This window comes from Phocoena phocoena, chromosome 9 (assembly GCF_963924675.1).
Source record: "Phocoena phocoena chromosome 9, mPhoPho1.1, whole genome shotgun sequence".
Classification (NCBI taxonomy): Eukaryota; Metazoa; Chordata; class Mammalia; order Artiodactyla; family Phocoenidae; genus Phocoena; species Phocoena phocoena.
In genome coordinates this window covers 50021139-50046523 of record NC_089227.1, presented here as the reverse complement: position 1 = coordinate 50046523, position 25385 = coordinate 50021139, and the positions used below count along the sequence as shown (strand labels likewise).

General features: G+C 36.5%; 1 protein-coding gene across 1 annotated transcript; it reads right to left on the bottom strand.

The window, feature by feature from the left end:
* Nucleotides 1-798: 798 nt before the first annotated feature.
* FAM133B (family with sequence similarity 133 member B) lies at nucleotides 799-24881 on the bottom strand. Its single transcript, XM_065884141.1, has 11 exons — nucleotides 24766-24881; nucleotides 18569-18666; nucleotides 16482-16560; nucleotides 15724-15798; nucleotides 15554-15586; nucleotides 15050-15112; nucleotides 14494-14586; nucleotides 13103-13153; nucleotides 7887-7979; nucleotides 5288-5335; nucleotides 799-2393 (listed from the first exon to the last, which is right to left on the bottom strand). Exons 1-11 carry the CDS (start codon nucleotides 24787-24789, stop codon nucleotides 2307-2309), a joined length of 744 nt encoding a protein of 247 aa, XP_065740213.1. The 5' UTR covers nucleotides 24790-24881; the 3' UTR covers nucleotides 799-2306.
* Nucleotides 24882-25385: the final 504 nt, after the last annotated feature.

Sequence of the window (25385 nt, the reverse complement as noted above, 5' to 3'; positions counted from 1 at the left end):
CTGGATAAAATAAATTCAAGACACTCTTAGGGTATTTAAAACACCTAAACATACTAAGGGCAACCCAAGGAATCCAAAACCACCAGAAAAAGATAGCACCAGGTATAAATTCAATTTTCCTACTCAGACATTCATCAATTTTGTTGCAGTTACCTTGGCATCATTATCCAAATAACATGCTTTGTGTTTATAAAATTAGTATATAATTGTTCAAGTAAAAGGGTGGTTTGGTGGAGAAAGAGATGTTATTAACTTGCACATAATATCACCTGGTCAAATTTTCTTTGTATACCTTATTAGAAAACTGTTAAGGCTACCACAAGAAGAATAATGAAAAAGGTGTTTCCCAGGCAGTCAACACAACCTGGAAAGAATACAATTTTTGCCAAATCACCTTCTTTTCCAGTTTAATAAAATGAACTGCTGCTTCTAGTGGGACACAATCATCATATACTGGACCAGTCTGCAAAGGTACACTTTTATGTCATGGCAAAACTGATTAACAGATAACCTGATAACCTTATCTTTTAGCATTTTCACGAACAATTCTGAGGAACTTCTTTTTGGATAAAAAATGTCTCCCAAACTTGCTGTGTACTCAAGAGCTTATAGATTTCTTTTATTAGGAAATATTATGAAGCTTTAAGCGTAAAATTTAGGAAAATTTACCAAGAAATGTATTATATTTTATGGCTAAAAACTTGGGGACATGACTTATCCACCTAGCACTTAACACCTAGTAGTGTTCCTTAATCTTTATAACTTGAGACTCAAAGGGAGCTGATAAGAACACAGCTATTTTTAAGTAAAATAGCTATTTATTCAGTTTGTCATGCCAAAATGTTTTGTGCATATACCACTATAATTAGCACACCCTCTGTAACAGGCAAAATTGTACATCAAATTATATTTCATGTTACCTGATTATATAAAAATGTAAAGTGAAAATGATTTATCAATTCTTTTTAACATTACTAGTAAACAATTCAGCAGGAGACATGAGGCACAAAATCTTAGTAAAATATGACACAGGAAAAGCAAATATGTAATTCTCACTTAAATTTAACTTGTCATAATCCATTGTGAATATACAAAGACAAACCTTTAAAACGTTATATTTACTAAGATTCTGGCAATAGTTTTGTGTAACAAGACACAGCATACCAGGCCTGTCACTCAACTTATTTATGGTTAAGTCTCAGCTTCAATATGAAGCTGTTAAAAAAAAAAAAAAAAAAACCAAAAACCTGCTTTTTACATGCTAAATATCTTGGCAAGTATGCTGTTAAACACAGTAAGGAATTTAGAATAGCAAGAATAAGGAGTTAATAAAAAGCTAAACATTACAGCCTAAACAAAACTCATACAAAAAATAAAGGAACTATCACTGATTACATAAAATTTTCCTGACTGGTTAAAACCTAACAGTATAAAACATGCATTTTAGAATCTTTAGCTATCAAGTTCAAAAAGTACCAGTGTCATTTGAAATGATTCCTTTTCAAAGCCAAAGTGTAGTCAAAATTAGTTCAAATGTTATAACACATTCTAATGCTAAAAAACATTCAGTATTATTGAAGTGGAGGTAAATCCCAGAGCTTTTGGGGCATTCTCATGCTGCAAAAGGCTATTTCTCTGGTTCACTCAAAGTAGCATACGACAGAGTCCAACGATGTCACTAAGCTCAGTAAAGGGCAAGACTGCCATACCCGGCCCTGACCTCCCCATGAAGCATGGCTACTGTGTCCACAAAAATAAGATGTGTGAGGATAAAGGCACGCTATTCTGCTAGCTGAAGTGATATCAAACCCCACCCCCACCCCTAAAAGCTCCTTCCCCAGGTAAACAAAAGTATACAAGGGGAAAAAATTAAAATACGCTTATCTACAGAGTAAGGATTTTGAAACATCAACGTAATCCCTACTTCAGAAATGTTAACTAGAGTCATCTGGTCATGTCTGATTACATCTTAATGATGTATCCAGATTCAGTTTCTGTTGATTTATCATTAGATACTTCTAGTCAAAAATATTAACTTTATTCCCAAATATCTTAACCACTAGTATGACTGCGGTGTGTTATCTCCCAGTTATAAAGCACTGGATGAGAAAAAAACAGATGTTCAAGCAGCAGGCAACAATTATGGCCCTTTCACACAGCGGCATCTGAGTGGCTACTGATAGTCCAGGAATAATTCTAAAAACAAGAAAATTCATGCATTTTAGTAAATATGTCATAATTTTCACAGTTGATATTTCCTTAGACATTGCACTTTCTTTATAAGTGAATCCTGATTCTTCTTAATGTTATGGTGAGTCAGGACTTGAACTAGCAGCCTTCTTTTTCTTCTTCTTACTGTGTTTCTTATGCTTCTTTTTCTTTTTTGTTTTTTCCTGAAAAGATAGTTCCATGTTAGACATAGCTACATGAAAATCTACAAATTAAAAACAACAACTTCACCATGGTACTTCTAATCTACTATGTACAGTTATTCCTAACAATCCACACAAACAAGTAAGCTACTGAAAACATTTCTCGAAAAGTCTCAATAATATTGTATGAGGACTAAGAGAGTGCTTGTCAAGTTTCAAAAGATAAGGAAAACTCTAGGTCAGTAGCACATTAATGTAGCTTCTAACAAAATTTCCTGTAGAAAATAAATTCAACTGGATTATGGTATCAACTGTTATACTTCATGTTATCTAATTTTTAAAGGTGAAATCATTTTAGTTACTGCAAAGGAATCGTCATACCACAGCAAAACACAATTGTTTGTAAAATGATAACTTTTAGAGAATACATTAAACCTGCTACTTTTAAGTAAATAGGAACAGGTATTAGGTACTGCTTAGACTGGTAGCGCTACTTTAATTATTAAGTTAACAACTATCTGGTACAAAATGCTGACGTACAGTTGAAAAGTATAGTTAGCTTAGAAAAATGGACGCTTGGTTTTTAGAGGAAAACACCACTGAGGCCTAGTAAAAGTAGTCATACTGTGACTAGACAAAGGAAGCTAGAATTCTGCTGAACCCTGACTCTCTTGACTTTCTGATGTAAAAGAGAAGGCAGAAATTTTAGAAACAGATATGTGGAAATGTAGTATCAAATAATATACTAGTTGTTGATATTCAGGAGAAGTAAAAAGAAAAGGCAAGAGCCTTAATTTAAGGGTGGCAAAAATAAAACTTCCTCTCCATCTCCTTATCTATTAGAACTTCCATCCCTCCGCCTTCCCTAAGGCCTCTACCACTTTGTGACACTAACAAACTTTCACTGTTCTTTTCATTACGAGCCCAGGTATGCAGGGACTTTTAGAGAGTCCAAAATCTTATATCTGGGCTTTTAAAAATAAGTTTTGGGTATAGGTTACTTTTTCATAAAAGGATAGTTGGCCACTCTGTTCTTAAAACACTTTTCTTCTTGGCTTCCATGACACCTCACTCTGCTGCTTTCCTTCTATCACAAAGACCTTGTTTGCTGGTTCTTCTTCCTCTGCTCAACCTTTGTGGGCTTCCTTCCCTTCTCTTCCACATGCTCTCCCAGTAACGTGCTTTAAATACCACTTAACAGACCAAATCTTTATATGCAGTCCTATGCTCTAAACTCAAGACTGCAAGTGCCTTATTACTAGCTCTACCATGCTAGCTATTAAAAATGCTTAATTTTTCCCTCTGAATCCTTTCTCAACCATCTTAGTGCATGGCACCACTAATTCATCATATTGTTTAAGCCAAACAATCTAAACTATCTTTGACTCTACTCTTTAACTCCACTCTCCACCCCTGAAGCACCAAGCAAGTCCTACCACCTAAGGCCAAAACATATCTCAAATCCATCATGCCAGTCCATCTCCATCACTACCACTGTAATACAAACAACAGCATTCCTCATTTAGGTCCAGTCATCACTTCTGCCAAAATGTTTTTAAAATGTAAAGTTGATTTAGGTTACCTGTTTGCTTTGATTAAAACCTAAATAGTGTGCTCTGTGAGATGGTCTCTGCTTACTTCCCAACCTCATTATATGCTATCCTCTTTATCTACTACGTGTAAGCCAAGCCTACCTTTTTTCACTTCTTCAAACATATCAAGCTCACTCCCACCATAGGTCCTGAGCTCTTCTCTCTGTCTAGGATGTTCTATCTTTCATCTTCTAATGGTTGGCTCTTTTTTGTAAATCAGATTTCAGCTTAATTTTACGTCCTCAAAGAGGCTTTCTCTCCCTGAGTCAGCCTCTCATTTGTCACACTCTTATCTATCTCGTACTCCATTATAACAGCTCTACCAAGACAGAACAGTGCCTGCATAGAGAAGCATAATAAATACATGCTAGCTGAATGCATGAAACAGTAAAGTAGGCAAATATAAATTAGAATTATCCAAAATTAACTTTATGTCTTAATAATCTGAACCAAAGATGCAGTCTTCACCCAAGTTATTTTCCCACTCAGGAAAAATGTCTCTTAAATGTCTCCTTGGTCTTGAAGCATATAAAATGTTATTTCCGAATCACACATTATCAGGTGAACCTTCTCAGAGAAGGACCCTCGTTTTAAGAGTCAGGGACATTCTGGGAAGGGGCAGTTACTCTCAAACCTACAAATGATGCTGTTCTCATTTTTCTTTTACTCCTCCCTAAGAAAATGCCTTCAAAGGCCATAGCCCACACTTATGTGGGTGCTCCTAAATTACTTTGCTGATATGATCTGCATTTCTCCTTGATAATTTGCTACAGACTTTCTCTAGGTTGGTCTGCTTCTCATTGGATACCACTTCCACTTTCCTATTCTCCTCTTTCTACTTCTCAACCTGCATGATAGCAGAGCTGGCTTTAAAAATGATTGAAAGAATCATCTTTATTAGTGAATCATTTATGTTGTAACATTCCTGCTTATTTTTCATTGCAGCGTGTGCTTCATGAGCCTTTTTCTATTATTACCAGGTTTGGCAGATTTGGGAGTATCTACTATCGAAGATGGAGGGAATCACCATACTTGACTCTCATACTTCCTGTTACAGCTTAAGAAAGTCAAACAATAGTTTAAGCTTACATTTCTAACAGTAAAATACTGAAAATGAAACAGAGATGTTTGCTATCAGGATATGCTTCCTTTCTTCTGAGCCAATTTAATTTTCTCCAACCCATTACGTGAAGCTGCTGAACACCATATCTTTCCCAATAAGTATTTATTTAGTTATAGTAAGTGTAATCATGCTTTACAATGACTAATTTTATATTAAAAACAGCTATACTGTTGTCATGTAAAAACATAAGTGATACTTGCTGTTGTTTTTTCTCGTTCTTCACTGCTTTTCTTCTTTTTTGCTCGTATCTACAAAATTAAAATTTTTGTGGAGAAGATAAATATGTAATTTCCAAGGCATTTTTTTCATTCACTAATATACCTTTATGTAAAAAACCTTTTTTTGACAATCAAAAAACATTTTAAATGCCTTATTGTACCTCAAACCTCTATTATATCACAATGAAGATTCAATGAAAAACATTTAAAGGAAAGAAAATTAAATCTCTAGAGGGCTTCTCTTAGATTTTCTTTCACCACCTAAAAACAGCAGTGAGGTACAGTAGATAAAATACATGGGCTCTGAAATAAAACAGACCAAACTCTGAACCCTACCTCTGCTATGTACTACCCTCAGTTTCATCGTCTTTGTAAAATGTAGGTAATATCCACCCTCAAGGGGAAATGCCTGGAATACAGTAGGTGTTTCTCTTACCTATGGTGTTTAACGAATGGTGGCTTTATATATATAGTGTACTCAGTATCAATGAACTGATAAAAATCTTTTCAAGTAACAATTATTACCCCATTAATGTTATTTCAATATTTTAAAGTGTGATACACTGGATTTACGTTAAATTCAAAGTTGCTAAAGCTGATGTGTATTAATGTTAAATCCAAATGTAACATATTTTATATTAAGACAAACATAATTAATACAATATTAAAGCACAAAAATTGCCGAAATATTGAATTGTCTGGTTTATCTGCTAGGTTACCGTATGTTAAGTACATGAAAATGTAACTAAGAATAGCACAAATAAACTAAAATAGACTGAAGGAATAGAATACAGAAGCATTAAAGACTATTAACTTTCAATAGAAGTGGTAGCTCTCTCCTGAAAGAACTTGGAGAACGCAATCCTTGTTTCTGGTGGTTATTCTTGTCATCTCAGTGACTGAGGGGGTGGGGCCAGGACAGGGAGTGCCATCAGGAGATATCCAGGGAGCCTGGACATAACTTTAGAATCGCCTGCTTAACATTCATATAATGGACCCAATTATAATATAAAATCTAAGTTTATTACAATATGAACACAAAGTATTTTGTACTGGGTTTTAAGATACAGTCGGCCCTCCGTATCCGTGTGTTCAGCACCCATGGATTCAACCAACCATGGATCAAAAATATTTGGGGAAAAAAAAATTGCAGAAAGTTTCAAAAAGCAAAACTTGACTCTGTCACATGCCAGCAACTATTTATATAGCATTTACATTGTATTCGGTATTAGATGTACTCTAGAGATAATTTAAAGCGTATGGGAGGATGTGCATGGGTTAGATGCAAATACTACGCCATTTTATGTAAGAGACTTGAGCACCTGTGAACTTTGGTATCCACAGGGGTCCTGGAACAAATTCCCTGCAGATATCGAAGGATGACAGTACAGTGGATGTCCCAGAATAGCTATATCATATAAATAGAGGGAAGACTGTATTTTGTTTCATTCAGAGCTTTACTGGGAATTGTCCACCATTTTGGAAAATGTCATTGGTGACAATGCTATTGTACAGCTTTTGAAGGGCATAGGTCAACGTACCTGCTACAGCCTGAATTTTGTCACAGCTTAATACTTTATGTCTTCTAGTGTTATTAGGCGCAAGTACTTATGCATAGAAATATAATTTTATCAAATTATATATTATTCTCTTATATTCATTTTTATTTCTTTAGGGGACACTAATATAAAAATGTGTACAGGTAGCCTATATTAGCTACAAACTTCATTAAAGGAGTATTACAAAATATTGCTACACATGGGGACAAGAGGTCCTATTTTACAAATAAGGAAATCAAGTCCAAGCAGAGAAATACTTCAAAGATAACTTATAAACCTAAAATTAACTAAGAATGGACTCTAATTCCAAGAGAATACAAAATCTAAGACAGGGATATTAGAGCTGAAAAGGACTGTACAGATTACCTAATTCTACTCCCTCATTTTATGGATAGGAAAACTGAGGTCATGTCAACATTTCTGCTCCACCATATCACTTTTCTACTCCATAAAGAGTAGCCGGGGCTTTCCTGGTGGCGCAGTGGTTGAGAGTCCGCCTGCCGATGCAGGGGACGCGAGTTCGTGCCCCAGTCCGGGAAGATCCCACATGCTGCGAAGAGGCTGGGCCCGTGAGCCACGGCCGCTGAGCCTGAGCGTCCGGAGCCTGTGCTCCGCAACGGGAGAGGCCACAACAGTGAGAGGCTTGCGTACCGCAAAAAAAAAAAAAAAAAAAAAAAACCAGAGTAGCGCCAAACAAAAACAAGGGAATGCTTGGGTTTTAATATGGTACATGCTATACAGTATCTTTCATGTCATCAAAATGGTAGTAAAAAGAAAACATTAGAAGAGTAAAAATAAAAGATCTCAGATTGGAAAGGTATCTGGGAATATGATTCTCAAAATAAAAGCCATATTACTATCTTCTGTAAAAATACAAAACTTACTCTGAAATGGCGTCTCTTTTACATAGAAAAGTGAGTAAATCAAATATCTTATGAAGATTTTTTTTACTAATTCGTATTTATTAAATCAAGTAACTAAATATTTTAAAGTAAAGAAAATGGATTTGATTATAGACTTACCTCCTCAGTATAATCTGATTCTGACAGGGACTCAGATGATAAAGGTTTATCTTCAGGATACATCTTTCTTTTTTTGCTGAGTCCTTTAATGTCCTATGAAAAATAAATACATGTATGCCGACTGAGATATAATACAATGCCACACGAATTTTAAGTTTTTAAGTTCTATTTAAGAATTTTCCCAATTATCACAAAAATTATCCATTTTCATTTTAGAAACGTCTAAAATTGGTGACAATTATCAGCAATCAGTTTCTAATTCCAATAAAGCAATGCTTTTATTAAATAACTTGAGAAGAAATACCTATACATCCATTTAGATGTAATATCCTCCTTATTTTCTTTAATTATTACATGTTGAAGTTTTAAAGAGTTAAGGAAAACATATGGTATAAGATTTGGGTCCTTTGCAGTTTAATTCTTTTTGTTTCTAGCCTGGGTTGGATCAGACAGGCCTAGTGCTACAGAAAAGAAAATCAACAGGTAATTATTTGTGATGCCCTAAAAAGGTCTCTGCACCGTAGTTCTCTTAGTGCATTTAAAGTGTTAAATTCACATTAAAAAACAAAACAAAACTTCATCTCTAAGTATTTAATGATAAGAAAATGTATAATTCTGGGGAGGAGTACTTAGGGGCTTAAGTACATATTTTAAGAAATAAAACATTTTTAAAGAAATAAAACATTCTGGGAACTTCCCTGGTGGTGCAGTGGTTGAGGATCTGCCTGCCAACGCAGGGGACACAGGTTCGATCCCTGGTCTGGGAAGATCCTACATGCTGCAGAGCAACCAATGTGCCACAGCTACTGTGGCACAGCTACTGAGCCTGCACTCTAGAGCCGCGAGCCACAGTTTCTGAGCTCGTGTGCCACAACTACTGAAGCCCGTGCACCTAGAGTCTGTGCTCCCAACAAGAGAAGCCACCACAATGAGAAGCCTGCCACCACGAAGAGCAGCCCCCGCTCGCCGCAACAAGAGAAAAGCCCACGTGCAGCAACGAAGACCCAATGCAGCCAAAAAATAAAATAAAATAAATTAAAAAATAAAGTACCAAAAAAAAAAAGAAATAAAACATTCTGAAAACATCTGAAACAAATATGACAAAATGTTAAGATTTATTAAAGCTGCATAGTGAATATGCTGGTTGTCATTTTATTTTTTCTATATGCTTCATCAGTACGTATGAAGTAGTTCATAACAACAAAAACAAAACCGCACAAAGGAAAAAATGCTTACCAGTTAATCTTACACATAAAAAAATGACATAAAACTTTTACATAGCATGAACCCAATTTTGAAGATATAAACAAACAAGAAAAGAAATTAACAGTGATGATATATGTGGTAGATTACAGGTGATTTGTTTCTGCAAACAGCTTTATTATTTTGGTAGAAATTATAAATGTTCATTTTAAGAAAATTCACCAAAATCCCGCTACAGGGATTTTGGGAAACATCTCTGTGTATGTACAATTTTACATAAATACTTGTTTGGAACCCACTCTTCTCACCCAACAGTATCTTTCCATGCCAACTACACCATCATTTTTGGCTGCCTTTGACATTCCCCGAAAGTATATACCACTGAAAGTAGATACCACAATTTACTTAACCCATCTCCTTCTGGAGGGCAGGCATATGAGTTCCTCGCTATTAAAAACAAAGTTGAAATATAGTAAAGGGTATGTGAGGGCAAAATCTTTAACAATAATGACTAAATCAAAGACCAAAGCCGCCTTCAACCAAATGATTTTCTCACTCTCCCATAACCCTCAAAATTGTTTATTTCATTCATTTATGAATCACACTTTTCACCAAAAAGCCTCTTCGTCAGATTCTTTTATCAGCCATATCAATCTCAGATTATTAGAATAGAGTTCATATTTTCTTTAAAAATTGCCTCAACATGTATTTTACCTATTTTTATGTGTATGTGAGGTATTCTCTTTCCCTTAATTACTGAAGATCAAGTTTTTGTCTTATGTATTCCTAGTAGTGTTTCTTAGTCTGTTCATTATATTTAAACTTCGTTCACAGCTTATTTTTTATAACCTATATGTCTTTTTTGCCATTCAGAATTTGAATTATGTGGTCAGAAGTTCATGAGATTTGAGGTAAAGGCCTTTCCCATACCAATGTTATACTCACCCATGTCTTTCTCTAGTTGCATTTTCATACATTTAGAATTTTCACTTATCTGGAATATATTTGGCCTTAAGGAGTGCTCAACTGTATATTTTCCAAATGGCTAGTCATTTTGGTCCAAGAAATGCCACCTCTATCATATATTAAATTCCACAAATACTTACAAATTTTTACCTGGCCTCTACACTGTTCCACTGTTTTTCTACTCCTGGATCATACCACATTGTTTTCATCAAAGCATATGAAAAATGTTTTAACTTTTAGCAGAGCAAGTCATACCCAGGAACATTTATTAAATTTTCACGTTTCTGAATAGATCTGTATAGTTTTCTTCAAATAAGTCCTGCTCACTTCTTTAAGATTTTCCTATATATTTTTTGTTACCATCATAAATGAAATATTTTCTTCCACTATATTTTCTAATTAGGTATTCCATTGCCTAGCACTTTCAGAACAATTTAAAATAAAAATGGAGCTAAAACTAATGACTGATACATATAACTGAAAATTAAAACCATGTAAGATTATAACAGACACCCTAAACAGGATTAACAGAAGCCATAGACCAAAAGATGTTAACTACCTGTCTGAAAGATTAGCATCCAAAGTATATAACTCTTATGAATCAGAAAGATTAATAACAATCAAACAGAAAAACGGGCAAAGACCATGAATAGGCAATTCACAGAAAATGAAATCTGAATGGCTAATAAACAAATAAAGGGGCTCAAACATCTCTACACACTGAACTGGCAAAAAGGGAGGTCTCATAGCGTGACAAGTATGTATGAGGAACAAGGGTACTGTCATACATTACTAGTAGGAATGTAAATTAATAACAAGCACTTTGGTAAGCAAAATGTAGACAAGTGAAACGTATGTATATCCTAGGACCTAGAAGTTATACTCCCAGGTATACCTCAGAAAATTAATGACAACTTAAGGAAAAGGAGAAATGGATAACAAATAGCCATTGCAGCACTGTTTGCATTACTGAAGAATGAAAATAACCTAGATGTCCACAAACAGGAGAATGGAGATACAAGTTGTGGTGAGTTAAAATAACGGAATATTATAAGCCAAAGAAACAAACTTGAGAATATCAACAAGGATAAATGCCAACAGTAATTTTGAGAGAAAAAAACAAGCTTCAGAGGAAACATGGTGACACCCTTCTGAAAATACAAAATACTCTAAGTTATTTCTGAACACATACTTATGTTAATAAGTGTATAAATATGGATGGGAAGGAGGCACAGTAATTTCAGAAACAGCTGTCTCTAAGGAAGGAGAAAGTGCCTGGGACTTCTTTTTCTCCCATAAAACAAGACCTGAAGCAAATATGACAAAATGTAAACCATCTGTTAATTCTAGTTGGTATACATATGGGTTATCTTTTATATATGTGTATATTACTCTATACTTTGTATATCTTGAAGTACTTCAAAAATCACAGTGCAGTTGTTTTAGTATTTCATGTTTGCAAATTGCCAGTTTTTAGTTTTACAATTTTTTTTTAAAACATGAAAGTAACCAATTATTCTTATTTTATAATGGTTTTGAAAAATCAGGAAGTTCTGTTGAAATTATATCACACCCTATTGGCAACTATTAAAATAATCACACGGTTTCTTTCCTTTGACCAGTTAATATGGCAAGTTATATTAATAAATTTCTTATCCTTGAATCCTTGGAATTAATTAAACCAACTCTGTCAATATGGTTTCTTTTTTTAGTGTGTTAATGCATTTTTATTTGCAAACTGATTAAAAAAAACCCAAAACATGTCTAGGTATATACCCCAGAGAAATGAAAATATACGTCCATACAGAAACATGCATATTTAAAGCAGCATTATTCACATTAGCCAAAAGGTACAAACAACTCAAATGTCCATCAATGAATGAATGGATAAACAAATTGTGCTATATACATACAATGGAATATTATATGCATTCATAAAAAGGAATGAAGTACTGATACATGCTACAACGTGAATGAACCTCGAAAACATTACACTAAGTGAAAGAAGCCAGTCACAAAAGGTCACATATAGTATGACTGCCTTTATATGATATATCGAGAATACACAAATCCATAGACATAAAGCAGATTAGAGGCTATCATGGGATTGGGGGTGGGTGGGGAGAAGGAAACTGATTACTTAGTGACTATGGGTTGTTTTTAATGGAATGATGAAAAAGTTTTTTTCTTTCTTTTTTTTTTTTGCAGTACGCGGGCCTCTCACTGTTGTGGCCTCTCCTGTTGTGAAGCACAGGCTCGGGATGCGCAGGCTCAGCGGCCATGGCTCACGGGCCCAGCCGCTCCGCGGCATGTGGGATCTTCCCGGACCAGGGCACGAACCCGTGTCCCCTGCATTGGCAGGCGGACTCTCAACCACTGTGCCACCAAGGAAGCCCGATGAAAAAGTTTTGAAACTAGAGAGGTGATCAATGCCCAACACTGTACATACACTAAATACTACCAAACTGTAATTTAAAGATGGTTAATAGCATATTATGTGAATTTCACCTCAATTTTTAAGAAATGATATACAAAGACTGAATAAAATACAGTGACACTGGTCTTTATTTTCCTTTTATTAGTAGTTGCTTTCTTTAGGCTTTTATTTTTAATAATCAGAAAGATTTAAAAATGTAAACCAGAAACTTAGGTAGGGATAAATTAAGCATTAAGTATAGATAAGCTATAAATGAAGATAAAACATCTACTTACAGTAGAAAAAATTTTTCAAATTTAGCTATGGTACACTCAATTTGAAACAGAAGTCCATGTTCTTTCATTAAAAGGACCTTCTTTAAAATGACTTGAGGAAACAAAGGAAATGTTTAGAATCTTCATTATTTTGAATTTTAAACTGAGATAATATATTTATCTATACAAACTCAAATTCTCTGCAGGAAGCTTCTTCTGATCTTTTACATTCAAAAATGAACTCAATAAGCAAAAGAAATCTTTTAAGGTAAAAAGGGGAATGCTTTAATGTTAATTTTTTGAAGCAATTCTTGAAGTAAATGAAGTATCTTAAGGCACTGTAAAATATAAATTACCTTTTCTTTCTCAGTTGCATCCTTTGACTTCTTCTTCTTTTTTAAACTATCCTAAACAAATAAATATATCAATTTTAAATGTGAAAGATACAGCATTATGACAGAAGGAACAAAAATACCAAAAAAGTGATTTACTCTATGATTGAAAAAAGTTTACTTCCAGAATTTTACTCTGAAAATACGGGAGAAATACAGGTTGTGTATATATGTGCTTATGAGGGAATGAGACTTCTTCATTTATCTGGCTGTATATCAAATCTCTGTACACCTAAAACAACGGACGTTATCTGTATAACCACAGGGTTTATTTTAAAATAAGACTTTATGCTATTGCTTATTTTTACCTGTAGTGATCATATGCACTGAAGTTCTAATTCACACCATGCTCAGACATCAATCTGATTTCCCCACTCTTCCTTATAAAGTGGGGAGGCAAGAATTTCTACTTTTGAATCGCTCAGTGCTAGCTGTTAACCTCTCTGAGCCTTCCTTATCCATAAAGTGGGATATACAAAAAACTACTTCATAGGGGTGTTGAGAGGATTGAGTTAACAAGTCAAGTGCTTAGAACTGGGCTCAATCTATAGTAGGCATTCTATAAATGTTAGCTATCAGTATCATTAGACTGGCTCTTCGGCTTTAAAAAACAAAACCAACATCTACTGAATACTTTATATATGCCAGGCATTTTATCAAAAGAAGTCTCAGTAGGGCAAGTAGATATCTGCCATACAGCCATATATCAATAGTTGCTTTGTTCTCCTGGGACCCCAGGACAGTGCTCGTCAAATTGTGGCCCATGGACAGCACTGCAACAGAATCCTAGGGACCATTTGTTTAAAATGTAGACTTCTGATCCTAATCGGACTCACTAAATCAGACTCTGGAGATAGGGCCCAGGAATCCACATTTTTATTATAACCTGCATGTATTTCTTATGACCACTAATGTTTGAGAGTTAATTGTATCTGATAATTCTGGATAGTACAGAACAGATTTAGGTACAGTACAGTAAAAAGGACACTGGATCAGATATCAGAAGATAGATTCAACTTCCAATTCTAATACGATCCGTATGAATTTAAGCAAGATGTTTTCATCTGCACTACAAATTTTTTATGTAGATGGGAAAAATAATGTCTGCCACGCTTTATCATAAAGCTGTCATAAAGATGCTGACATGTGGAGACCTATATGTCAAAGTACTTAGAGAACAATTAAATGCCCTATGTACAATATTATTAAGTACATCAATTAAGTGACACAGAGCATCAAAGTACAAAAACAGTATCACATTTCTAAACTGAGAGCAATTTAAGACAGGAAGAACTAAAAGAAGAACCTAATTAAATGTCTGCTATCCAAAATATTGCTCATTTAAATGATTTTACCTTACTGTCTGATTCAGTTTCTGACATGGAACTTTCAGAAGATTTATGTGAACGGCTCTTCTTTTTCTTTTTCCTTTTTCCTTGTCTCTTATCCTACATGAAACATTTCAGAAATATTTGCTTTCTGTTTCAAAAATATAATCGTTGCATTTTATTAACATCAAAACTTAATCAATGAACAAAACTTAATGAAAGGACCAGAGTGTAAATATGTTTTACTTAATATTTAAAATGTAACTTACATCACTTTATTTTATTAAAAAATGTTAAGTGATGAGTCACATGTAATTCTTAGCTAAAACAGAATTTTTGATTTTTAAATCCATTTCTTCTGCTAATATTTTTAAATGAAAAAGACAAATTTAGGAATCTAAAGAACACATTTACCAATATTTAAATACCTAGTTATTTATTCATATCAGCGCTCTCAGTTATGGATGATTAATCAAAAACTGGAAGTAAACATTTTTAACAGATATTTCATAATGGGTTTCTTCCACTTGTCATTAAAGATATCAGAGATATTATTTCATGAATCATTACAGGCAAACATTACCTCATCTTCAGAATCTGAAGAACTGCTGGAAGAATCAGAGCTTGATGAAGAAGAAGATGAATACTTGACCAAGCACAAAACAATTAAAGCTTGTGAGATGCAGGAATTTTTTTCTTTTACTAAGTCTCTCAAATACTTAACGAAATGAATCTAGTGTCTGAGAAACAGATGCCATATTCATGACTTAAATACTAAAATGTCAAATCTCACATTCCCTCACAAACACAGACATACACACACACAGACACACACACAAAGTAACAACAGATGTAGCAACAGTAATCAATTTTCCCTCTTTAATAGTAATGAAGGAGTTACTAGGTTATAAGGAGGTTGGCACCTTTCTTTTATTATCACTAATAGAACAAAACCACCCGTAACTACCAAAGGACCTCCAGGTTCCTTGACTTATCTAGAGTTAGCATACAGGTTATATCAATTATTCTTACTTTTTTTGTAGGCTCTTGATTATAACATTTAGAAAAATGGAAAACTTTTGCTCACCCTACCAGATTTCTTCTTTTCTTTTTTCTTTCTCTAAAAGCAAACAAATACAAGTACAAATCTAAATAAGGTGGTGTTTTCAAATGTATCTATTAATAGTAGTACACAGCATTATTATGAAAACCCAACTCTGAGGTTAAGAATAGCAATAAACTAAAAAATGGCATTACCTGTCTTTTTCTGGATGAGCTCTCACTTCCACTTAATAATTTCTCCCTGTGTTTTTCTAGTTCTTTCTTCCAGTTCTGCAGAAAAGTTATAAACACATTAGAGGCTACCTATCTCCTTCTAATACACCTAAACATAGAGAGACAGCCACTACTTTCTTCCTTCCATCCTCTACTACCTCGCTCTCATCTCAGCCTCTAATTACAGTTAAAAGATACTGCAGGTGCCAGAATCCTTTACCCTGTCACCAAAGGAGCCTCTACGAGCTCCTTTCAAAGAGGATATTATGAGGTGGGAGCTCTTTACTGTATATTGAAAGGAAGAGTAGGTATTATTACTGAGGCTGAGAACTTTTTTCTTTTTAACAACGGTGGTTAGATTCTCTTTCCAGACAGTAAAAGTTGAATTAATCTATACTGTGGCTGAAATACTACATATATGTTTGTAATCAAAACAAGCAAACATCACCATGGAAATCCCAGGGTAAGATGGGGACCTGGGGATAAGGGGAGAGAAGGAAGAACCTAACATTTAGAAAACTTAAGATGATTTAAATTACTGTAAGATGGCTTTTCTCTATTTCTTTTTTTAAGAAATCAAACATATACAAACCGTATTCAATATAACAAGAACACTTCTACAATACAGAGCACCCTTAACCTAAAGAGCTAGGCCCAAACTCTTGGTTTATTAAAAAAAATGATTTCATTTTTTTTATTATAAGAAAAAAGATTATTTTTTAAAGGCACAATTTACAAACCTCATTCATCTTTTCTTCAAATTCAGCCAATGCCTTGGAGCCTTTCTTTTTCTTTTCTAGTTGTTCTTTCACTTCTTCCCTTAAGAAAATAGAATGTACAAGTAAGTTTTCAAGCTATTCAAATTCGAGACGGATGCTTATAAACAAGGCAACAAAAATTTCATAAATAAATTTTTCTTAATATCTTAATAAACCTCCATTCTAGTTCCAGTGCTGCTACATTTTAAATTTCTTTGTTCACGTCCTTGTAAATCAATTATCATAATAAAGCCTATCAGATAACACTAGTCACTTCCCTTCTAAACACAGATTATAAGAACTAACACACCAAACATTTGAGCACTTCCATACAACAGGCACTGCTTTAAATACATCTTCCTTTAATCCTCACAACAATCCTGTGAGAAAAGGTAGTATTATTACCCCCATTTTAGAGATAAAGAAGCTGAAACTTGAGGAAGGTAAGAAAATCTGCCTAAGGTCACAAAGCTAGTAGTTTCAGTGTTAGGGTGAGTTAAGGTCTATATGACTGAATTACTATAGTCTATTACTAAATCACCCATTTTATAATGTACCTGCTTTTAAGAACGAGTAGCCCTGGCTGGCATCTGGGAACTTAGATTTTGGTACCACCCCCTGATAAGAGTGGCTTACTGTGCCTGTCTATACAAATAATATAGTTTATATGAACACCTTCATTCCTTCTGGAAGTCTGGAATTTTGGCACCTGACAGGCAGAGGCGGATCAGTTGCCAATAAATAAGCTGGACACACTGAATCACACTGGTTGGCAATACCTTACATGTGCTATCACAACTCATTGCTAAGGAAATGAAACGCATCCTGTATGACTCCACAGAAGCAGCCTTGGAAGCCTGCGTCCAGGCTCCCCTGGACTTCACTGTTTTCCTTTGCTGACTATGGCTGGTATCCTTTCACCATAATAAATCTTGCCCACGAGAACGACTATCTGTGAGCTCTTCTAGCATTTACCCAACCTGAGGGTTGTCTTGGCGACCTCTGACCATACATGTAATCCACTAGCTTAGGCACTTCCCCTTTAAAATTCATCCCTTCTCCCCAATTTTAAAGATAAAATATACTTTGTTTTGAGATAATTTATTTTTTGGTAAGCTGCAACAATAAACAATAGCACTCAAGAACATTCTAAGAGGCAGACACAGCTTGCTTCCTATTTAACCCAAAGGAAGGATTCCCTGTTGTATGCAAATACAACTTTCAACTATAGTTGCCCAGCTATCAGGGGCCCTTAGAAGGAGTCCAAAGTTAACAACTCTGAAGCTTGCCTTATGTTACCTCAGGAGTATGGGTATTTAATAAGACATACTAAAAAACAATAATGTAAGTGCTATGATACTTTATTTACAAAAAATCAGAGCCACTCAACAAGGGCAAAAGAAACAAAAAATTTAAAACAAAACTTTTACAGTGGGAAACCCTAACTCTTTGAAAAGCCAGCAGATAAAACTAGAAACAAGGTCTAAAGTCATCTTTCTCAACACCTAGTTACACCCCGAGGAAGGGCAAAATTATTCAAACCTACCATTTTAAATAGCTTAGAACACTTCAAGGTTAAGGTCTGTTTTAAGACATAAATATGTGCTTGGTATAAAAGATTCTCTGCGGCTTCCCTGGTGGCACAGTGGTTGAGAGTCCACCTGCCGATGCAGGGGACACGGATTCGTGCCCCTGTCCGGGAAGATCCCACATGCCGCGGAGCGGCTAGGCCTGTGAGCCATGGCTGCTGGGCCTATGCGTCCGGAGCCTGTGCTCCGCAACGGGAGAGGCCACAACAGTGAGAGGTCCGTGTATCGCAAAATAAATAAATAACAAAACAAAACAAAACAGATTCCCTGGCAGTGCTTTAGCTACATTGGGTGGTGGGTTCTCAAATGTTTGCTTTACATTCATGCATGTGTTTTATACATTCAAAACAAAGCACATATCAAATACCACTTCAAAAAATTATGTATCTAGCAACTGCTCGGCAATCAATAAAAGTTGTAAAAATAACCTTTAAAAAATTTATGAAAACCTTATATATAGGTAAATTGTTTCACAAATACCAGGTAGGCCTTGGTCGATTCAGATAATCTTGGATCGTTGGACCTGAAGACTGGATTGGACCCCTTGATCTGGCCATTGCTATTGGGTTCATATAGGCCTTGAGGAAAAAACAAAAATTAACTCCATTAAAATAACCACTGAAAACACAAAAGTACATTTGCATACTCATTAAGCAATCTTTATTATAAATGCATACTATGTCCAACTAAGCATGAACAATCTGACTAACCAACTTTTCATTACAAAAAGTAGATTTAATGCTCTATTAAGCCTCATAAGTTTGGGAGATAATACTGCTCTTTCACCGAAAATGTGTTTTTACCAGAGATTTGATGAAAATAATAATTACACCTCTCTCTTACTCTAAGATGGCTTTACAGTGCTTTCTCCTAAAGCCCAATAAAGCTCTAAGGGTAATAATATTATGCACAATGGTAAATGAAGAAACTCGATTCCAAAGAAGTTAAAGAAGACCTAACTCTAAATTCATTGCTTATTCTACTATATCTTCTATCTCAGGAAATACTGCGCCATGCTGAGAGCAATTTTATACACAAATTGTTAACATCAAAAATTAAATCATGCTAGGCAACAAAAGAAATAGATAAACAAGACTTCATCAAAATTAAAAACATTTGTTCATCAAAGAACACTATCAAAAGACTGAAAAGACAATCCACAGAATGGAAGAAAATATTTGCAAATCATGTATCTGACAAGGGTTAATATCCAGAATGCATAAAGAAATCCTACAACTCAAGAACAAAACCCCCAAACAACCCAATTCAAAAATGTGCTAAGGACTTAGACATTCCTCCAAAGAAGATGTACAAATGTCTTAATATGCACATGAAACGATACTCAATGTCACTAGTCATTAGGGAAATGCAAATCAAAACGACAAGATGCCACCTCACCCCAGTTAGAATGGCTACTATCAAAAACAGAAAACAACAAGTGTTGTCAAGGATGTGAAGAAACTGGAACAGTTAAGCATTGCAGGTGAGAATAAAAAATGGTGCAGCTGTTTTGGAAAAGCCTGATGATTCCTCAAAAAGTTAAACAGAAACTCCACCTCTAAGTAGGATTGAAAAAGAATTGAAAGCAGGGGCTCAAACAGATACGTGTACACCCATGTTCATAGCAGCATTATTCACAACAGCCAAAAGGTAGAAACAACCCAAATGTCCATCTATGAAAGAATGGATAAACAAAATGTGATATATACATACAATGGAATATTATTCAGCCTTAGAAAAGAGTGAAATTCTGATACATGCTCCAACACAGATGAACCTTGAAAGCATACTAAGTGAAATAAGGCAGACACCAAAGGACAAATGTTGTATGATTCAACTTATGTGGGGTACCTAGAATAAGTAAATTCATAGAGACAGAAAATAGAGTTTACCAGGGGCTGGGAGTTACTGTGTAATGGGTACAGAGCTTCTTGTATGAAATGATGAAAAAGTTCTGGAAATGGACAGTGGTGATAGTTGTACAACACTGTGAATGTACTCAATGTCACTTAACTATACACTTAAAATGGTGAACTTTGTTATACATATTTTTGTACAATAAAAAACCACAGAAATTATATTACGCTCTGTATACTACACTTACTATAGCAGTAAAACACATTTTTAGACACTTTCCCCCAAAATACACTGAGACAAAATAAAGCAGAATATTTTTTTCTTTTTTTCTTTTTTTGCAGTACGTGGGCCCTCTCACTGCTGTGGCCTCTCCTGCTGCGGAGCACAGGCTCCAGACGCGCAGGCTCAGCGGCCATGGCTCACGGGCCCAGCCGCTCCGTGGCATGTGGGATCCTCCCGGACCAGGGCACGAACCCATGTCCCCTGCATCAGCAGGCGGACTCTCAACCACTGCGCCACCAGGGAAGCCCCAGAATATTTCTTTGTTAACGACAGTGTCTAGCAAAGAGGTGTTGCTTTATTAAATAGAATTCACAAATCTGGTCTTTAATTCAGTCTCAACCTCTTGACCCTATGATTCAGCTTTCCAAATTTAATTCAAGTCAACATTTATAAAAACTCTTCTACTTTATAAATAAAAAGAATTTTGGTTGAAAATGACTATTACCAAGGTTGATTTTAAACCTAATTACCTAACATTTGAAAAGAAGTGAAAGGGTCCAAAGCATCTGATGTATTTTATTTAACAATATCTTTAAAAATGACAAAATCGCCCACCTTCATAACAAATATAAGTTATATATTTCTAGATTACTCTGGCAGAATAAACAATATAAAACCACTATAAACAACACATACCAAGAACTACTTCCATTCAACTGGATACTGCCTACTTACTTGAGATGAAAAAGTTAAACCTTTAATATAATTTTCTTACTGGCAGTAATGAATGCTAGAGCTCCTACGGTCAGAGATGTTGACAGAATCAGGGCTACACGTGGATATCAAACGCAACGTTTAAGACCGAGGCATAAAGTCTTATTTTTTATATCAAATGTTATGCCCTCAAATATTTCATTCAACTGTCTCTGCTGAGAATTTCAATCAGTTCATGTGGAAATGACAACAGAGGCCACAACAGAGCAGCTGCTGGCCCAACCAATGACACTGACAATCATCATAACCAAAAGCAAGTACAATGTGCAAGCTAAGATCATCACTTTAAAAACTATAATATCTATCACCTCATTTCTTTGGTAGCATGTCATAATTTTAGCAGTACTCAATAGTAAAATATTTTAAGTTTAAAACTGTAAACACTGTTTATTTTCAAAGTTGTAAATATATACAAGGATGTTAAAACTGTTATCACTAAAATAGGAAAAACTGAAAATACCCAAATAGCTGTCAATTTGAGATTAATTTAATACATTACATTCCCAAAATGAAATACTATGTAGCCATTAAAAAGATGATGTCCAAAATTTCTCAGGTGAAAAGCAAAAGCAAGTTAAAAAAAAAAAAGATACCATTTTAATAAATAGCTATAAATTTTAAAAAAGTTTTTGATGCATGTGCACCAAAATGTAAAGGAAGACGTCTACTTTCATCATTTCATACAATGGAGAAAAAAATTTAAAATAACTCATTACCTTTATAAAACAAAAATAAAAATACTACATGCAAACACTGCCATAATATTAATAGTAAACAAAATGAGAAAAATTCAACCACTCTAAATACCTCCATTATTTATTTCAATTATAATAGCAATATTTATGAAGTGCATCTCACAAGCTCCTTGCAAAATTCTGTGCTCATAATTATTAAGCAACAGTGCTCATTTTACTGTGCACAACAGAAAGGTTTTAAAAACAAAAAAGTATTTCACAAAGGTAAAGCTCTTTCACTTATTATGCGTAAGTGTGAAAAATAATGCTTCTAACATTAGGCGGTGGGTGGCTGGGCATCAATCAAAATAAAGAAACTGCAATTTCTTAAAATGTCTATGACAATCACTTTAAATACTATGCCCTTTTAAAGCAAACACTCATACTCATATGTAACTAGAACTGCCTGTGGCTCCAAACTGCTGCTGTGAGTTTGGGTAACAGAAAACAATTTGTCTTTGAAACTTAGGATGGCAAATTGAGCTCAAGGGAATATATAAGTGGGCAGCTAGGAAAAAAGCAATGCAGTGAAACTGCTAAGGACAAAATGCGCAGAATTTCATTTGCTACTTTGATTACCTATTTTTATCTAGAGGATATATCTGTTTTAGTAACAGAAAAGAACACGAAGGAAACTTCTGGAAAACAATGGGCACAAAGGGTGGCCATCACAAATTAAAGTGCCCTTTACAAATCTCAAGAATTAAAATGTTCAGTGAAAAAATAAATAAAAGCTGTTCAAGAACGTACAATACCAAGAGTGAGCCCTAATGTAAACTAAGGATTTCAGGTGAAAATGATGTGTCAATGTAAGCTCCTTGACTGTAACAAATGTTCCCCTCAGGTGTGGGAGTTGAAAGTAGGGAAAGCTGAGCATGTCTATGGGCAGGGAGCATATGGGAACTCTCTACTTTCTACTCAATTTTGCCTTGAGACCAAAACAGCTCTAAAAAGTAAAGCCTATTTTTACAAAAACTTCAACCTGAAATTTATGGCATTTTAGAAAGCAATTCTGTCATCTCTAAAACCATGATTTTTATCATCAATGTAAAAAGAAAAAAAAGCCATTATTTTCAGAGGCACATGTTCATTTTAATTAAAATCAAGAGTTATGGGCTTCCCTGGTGGCGCAGTGGTGGATAGTCCGCCTGCCGATGCAGGGGACACAGGTTCGTGCCCCGGTCCGGGAAGATCCCACATGCCGCGGAGCGGCTAGGCCCGCTGAGCCTGCGCGTCCGGAGCCTGTGCTCCGCAACAGGAGAGGCCACAACTAAGTTATCAGATGACCCAAGGTTTTTTTTTGGTCCCAGTTTAAACAGTTCCATCTCCTCCTCCATTGCAATGAGGAGACTGAATGAGAAGATCTGTGTCTTCTACCTCTTAATTTCCTGTTTTCCTTTCCACAACCTTTGAAGTGCATATAAAATGTTACCAGAACCACCACGGGCCAAGACAACATACCAAGTAATAAGTAGAGCTCGGAATTATCAAAATGCTCTAGTAAATGAAACTAATTTGGAAACGTTTTCAAATGCTTTAAAAGTATGTGTAAACCAACACCTTTTGCCAGTAAAACAAAACATCTTAGGTCTCTGCATGAAAACTGTACCCAAGGTCCAGTAATTTCTAAGCATTTAAGGCCTAAGGTCATTAAAGAGCCCAAACACTCTTAACACCTTAAACCTAAGGATGCTCCAGGAGAACACCATTTCAACTCTATGAGAATCAGAATACCACAAGGTCTGACTTACAGCCAGGAAAGCAAGAGAAAAGAACATTCCTCAACCTTGTAATCAAAGTTCACCACTGTGGTTCCTAGACATCTTTGATTATGAAGACTAAATAAAATTAAAACAAACGTTTTGAAGACAAGAAATATTTCATAAAAGTGAAGCTCTTTTAGTACCTTGCCCCATCTCCCCCCACCCCCAACCCCAAAGGAAATAATCGCTTAATTTTTAAAAAGCTAGTTCACTAAATTTAGTACAGTAGCTTCAACGACATTTATTTTTTTTCATTTTGCTGCTCAGTGGTTTAAAACTCTATCATTGCCAAGCCTAGGAACTGTAAGGCTGCAACCTAAGCTTACTGCTAATCCCTTCTGTTTAAAGCCCATTCAAACTGATTCATAACCTGGGCTGTCCACACCAAGCTAGTAGCCACCTAGAATGCCTTCCTCCCATCTCCGCCTGTCAAAATGCCCTCAGAACCTCGAATTTCTTACTTACAGATATTTCTTACTCTTTCTGCTATTAGGTACTTCTGCATCTCTTTTATCTCATTTACTAGAATAACCTTCATGCCAAGCACTCGCCTGGCCACCTTGCCTTTTGCACTCTCAACTATTCTGCAAAGTTATGGGCAACAATGATCCCCTCTTACAGATGAAGAAACTGAGGCTCAAAGAAGAAAAGCAACTTATCCTAGGTCCCCCAACTCCCGAGGGACCAGAAGTGACATTCCAGTCTGGGCCTGACTCCAGAGTGAACATTACCAGGCCATTCGTTCCTTTACAGAGCCTACTAGGTGCCAGGTAGCGCTGGACACTGGGGCCCGAAGCCAAATGCTTTGATCCTGGTTCTCAAATGCGAGCCCGACTGCTGCTAGAACTGGGCGCCCTGCAGGCCACCGGGTGGAGGGACCACGTCCATGGCCTCCGTCCCACCTGGGTGCGCGATCCCGGTCGCGGTGCGTGGGGGGCGAGTCCCAGCACCTCCACGGGCCTCAGACTTTGGACTTACTTACAGGAGGGTGCAGGGGACCCCAGAGCTCTAGAAACTGGGCACTGCTGGCCCGAGTGCGGAAGGGAAGGATGCCAGAGAACACTACCACAGGGTGCGGCAGGGTTGACGGGGTGTAGAGGAAAGGGAGACTAGAGAGAAGAGAAAAGAGAGCGGGGAAGCCGAAGGCGCCAACTTCGTGCGCGGCGCACGCGCGTCTGGGGCCGGAGCGGGGAGGGGTGCTGGGTCTCCTGGTTTGAGGTCCCAGCGCCGCCGCTGACTCTCAGGCCCAGCCGGGAAGAGCGAGGGGTCCCGCTCTCCTGCCGCCGTGCCCCGCGCCGCCGCATTGCTTTCCCCACCGGGTACTCACCACCCTATTGTCCCGCTTCCCCATGGTGCCGCACTGAGCGATCAGTCAGCCGCTGGGGTAGACCAGGCCAGAGCGGCGGCCGAAGCTGACCCGCCGCAGGTCCTTCTGCCAACTCCCCACCCCGTCCAGAGAGCGGCGCCGCGCAGAACCGGGGGCCGCGGCCGGCCACAGCGCCACCTATCGTCTCGGAGGAGAGGAAGGCGCCTGCACTCACCCGCGGTTCCCAGGGTTCGCCTGGGGATTCCTGTTCTTTACTGCCCACCGAGTACGACAGCCTCGCCCAGGCAGCTCACTTCCGTTTTGCTTTGGATTGTTTTGCTTTCTTCCATTCCTGATGCGCTGAAATCCTTTCTAGAGGATACAGTGATTATTCCAACGCTTATGATGTGCTTAGCATAGTGCAAATGCTGGGGATAAAGTGAGGACCAGGACAGACGTGGTCCCTCAGAGTCCATCAGGCGGTGGGGGAGAAGACACTGCTGTCATAGATGTTGCTAAAGAAATTGCTCTTTAAGTTAAATTCCATTCATCCATCACTCATGCATTCATTTCACACTATTTTTTGAACATCTACTTGGTCTCAGATTCACTGAGTGGAAGATGGATATGGAGCAGGACAC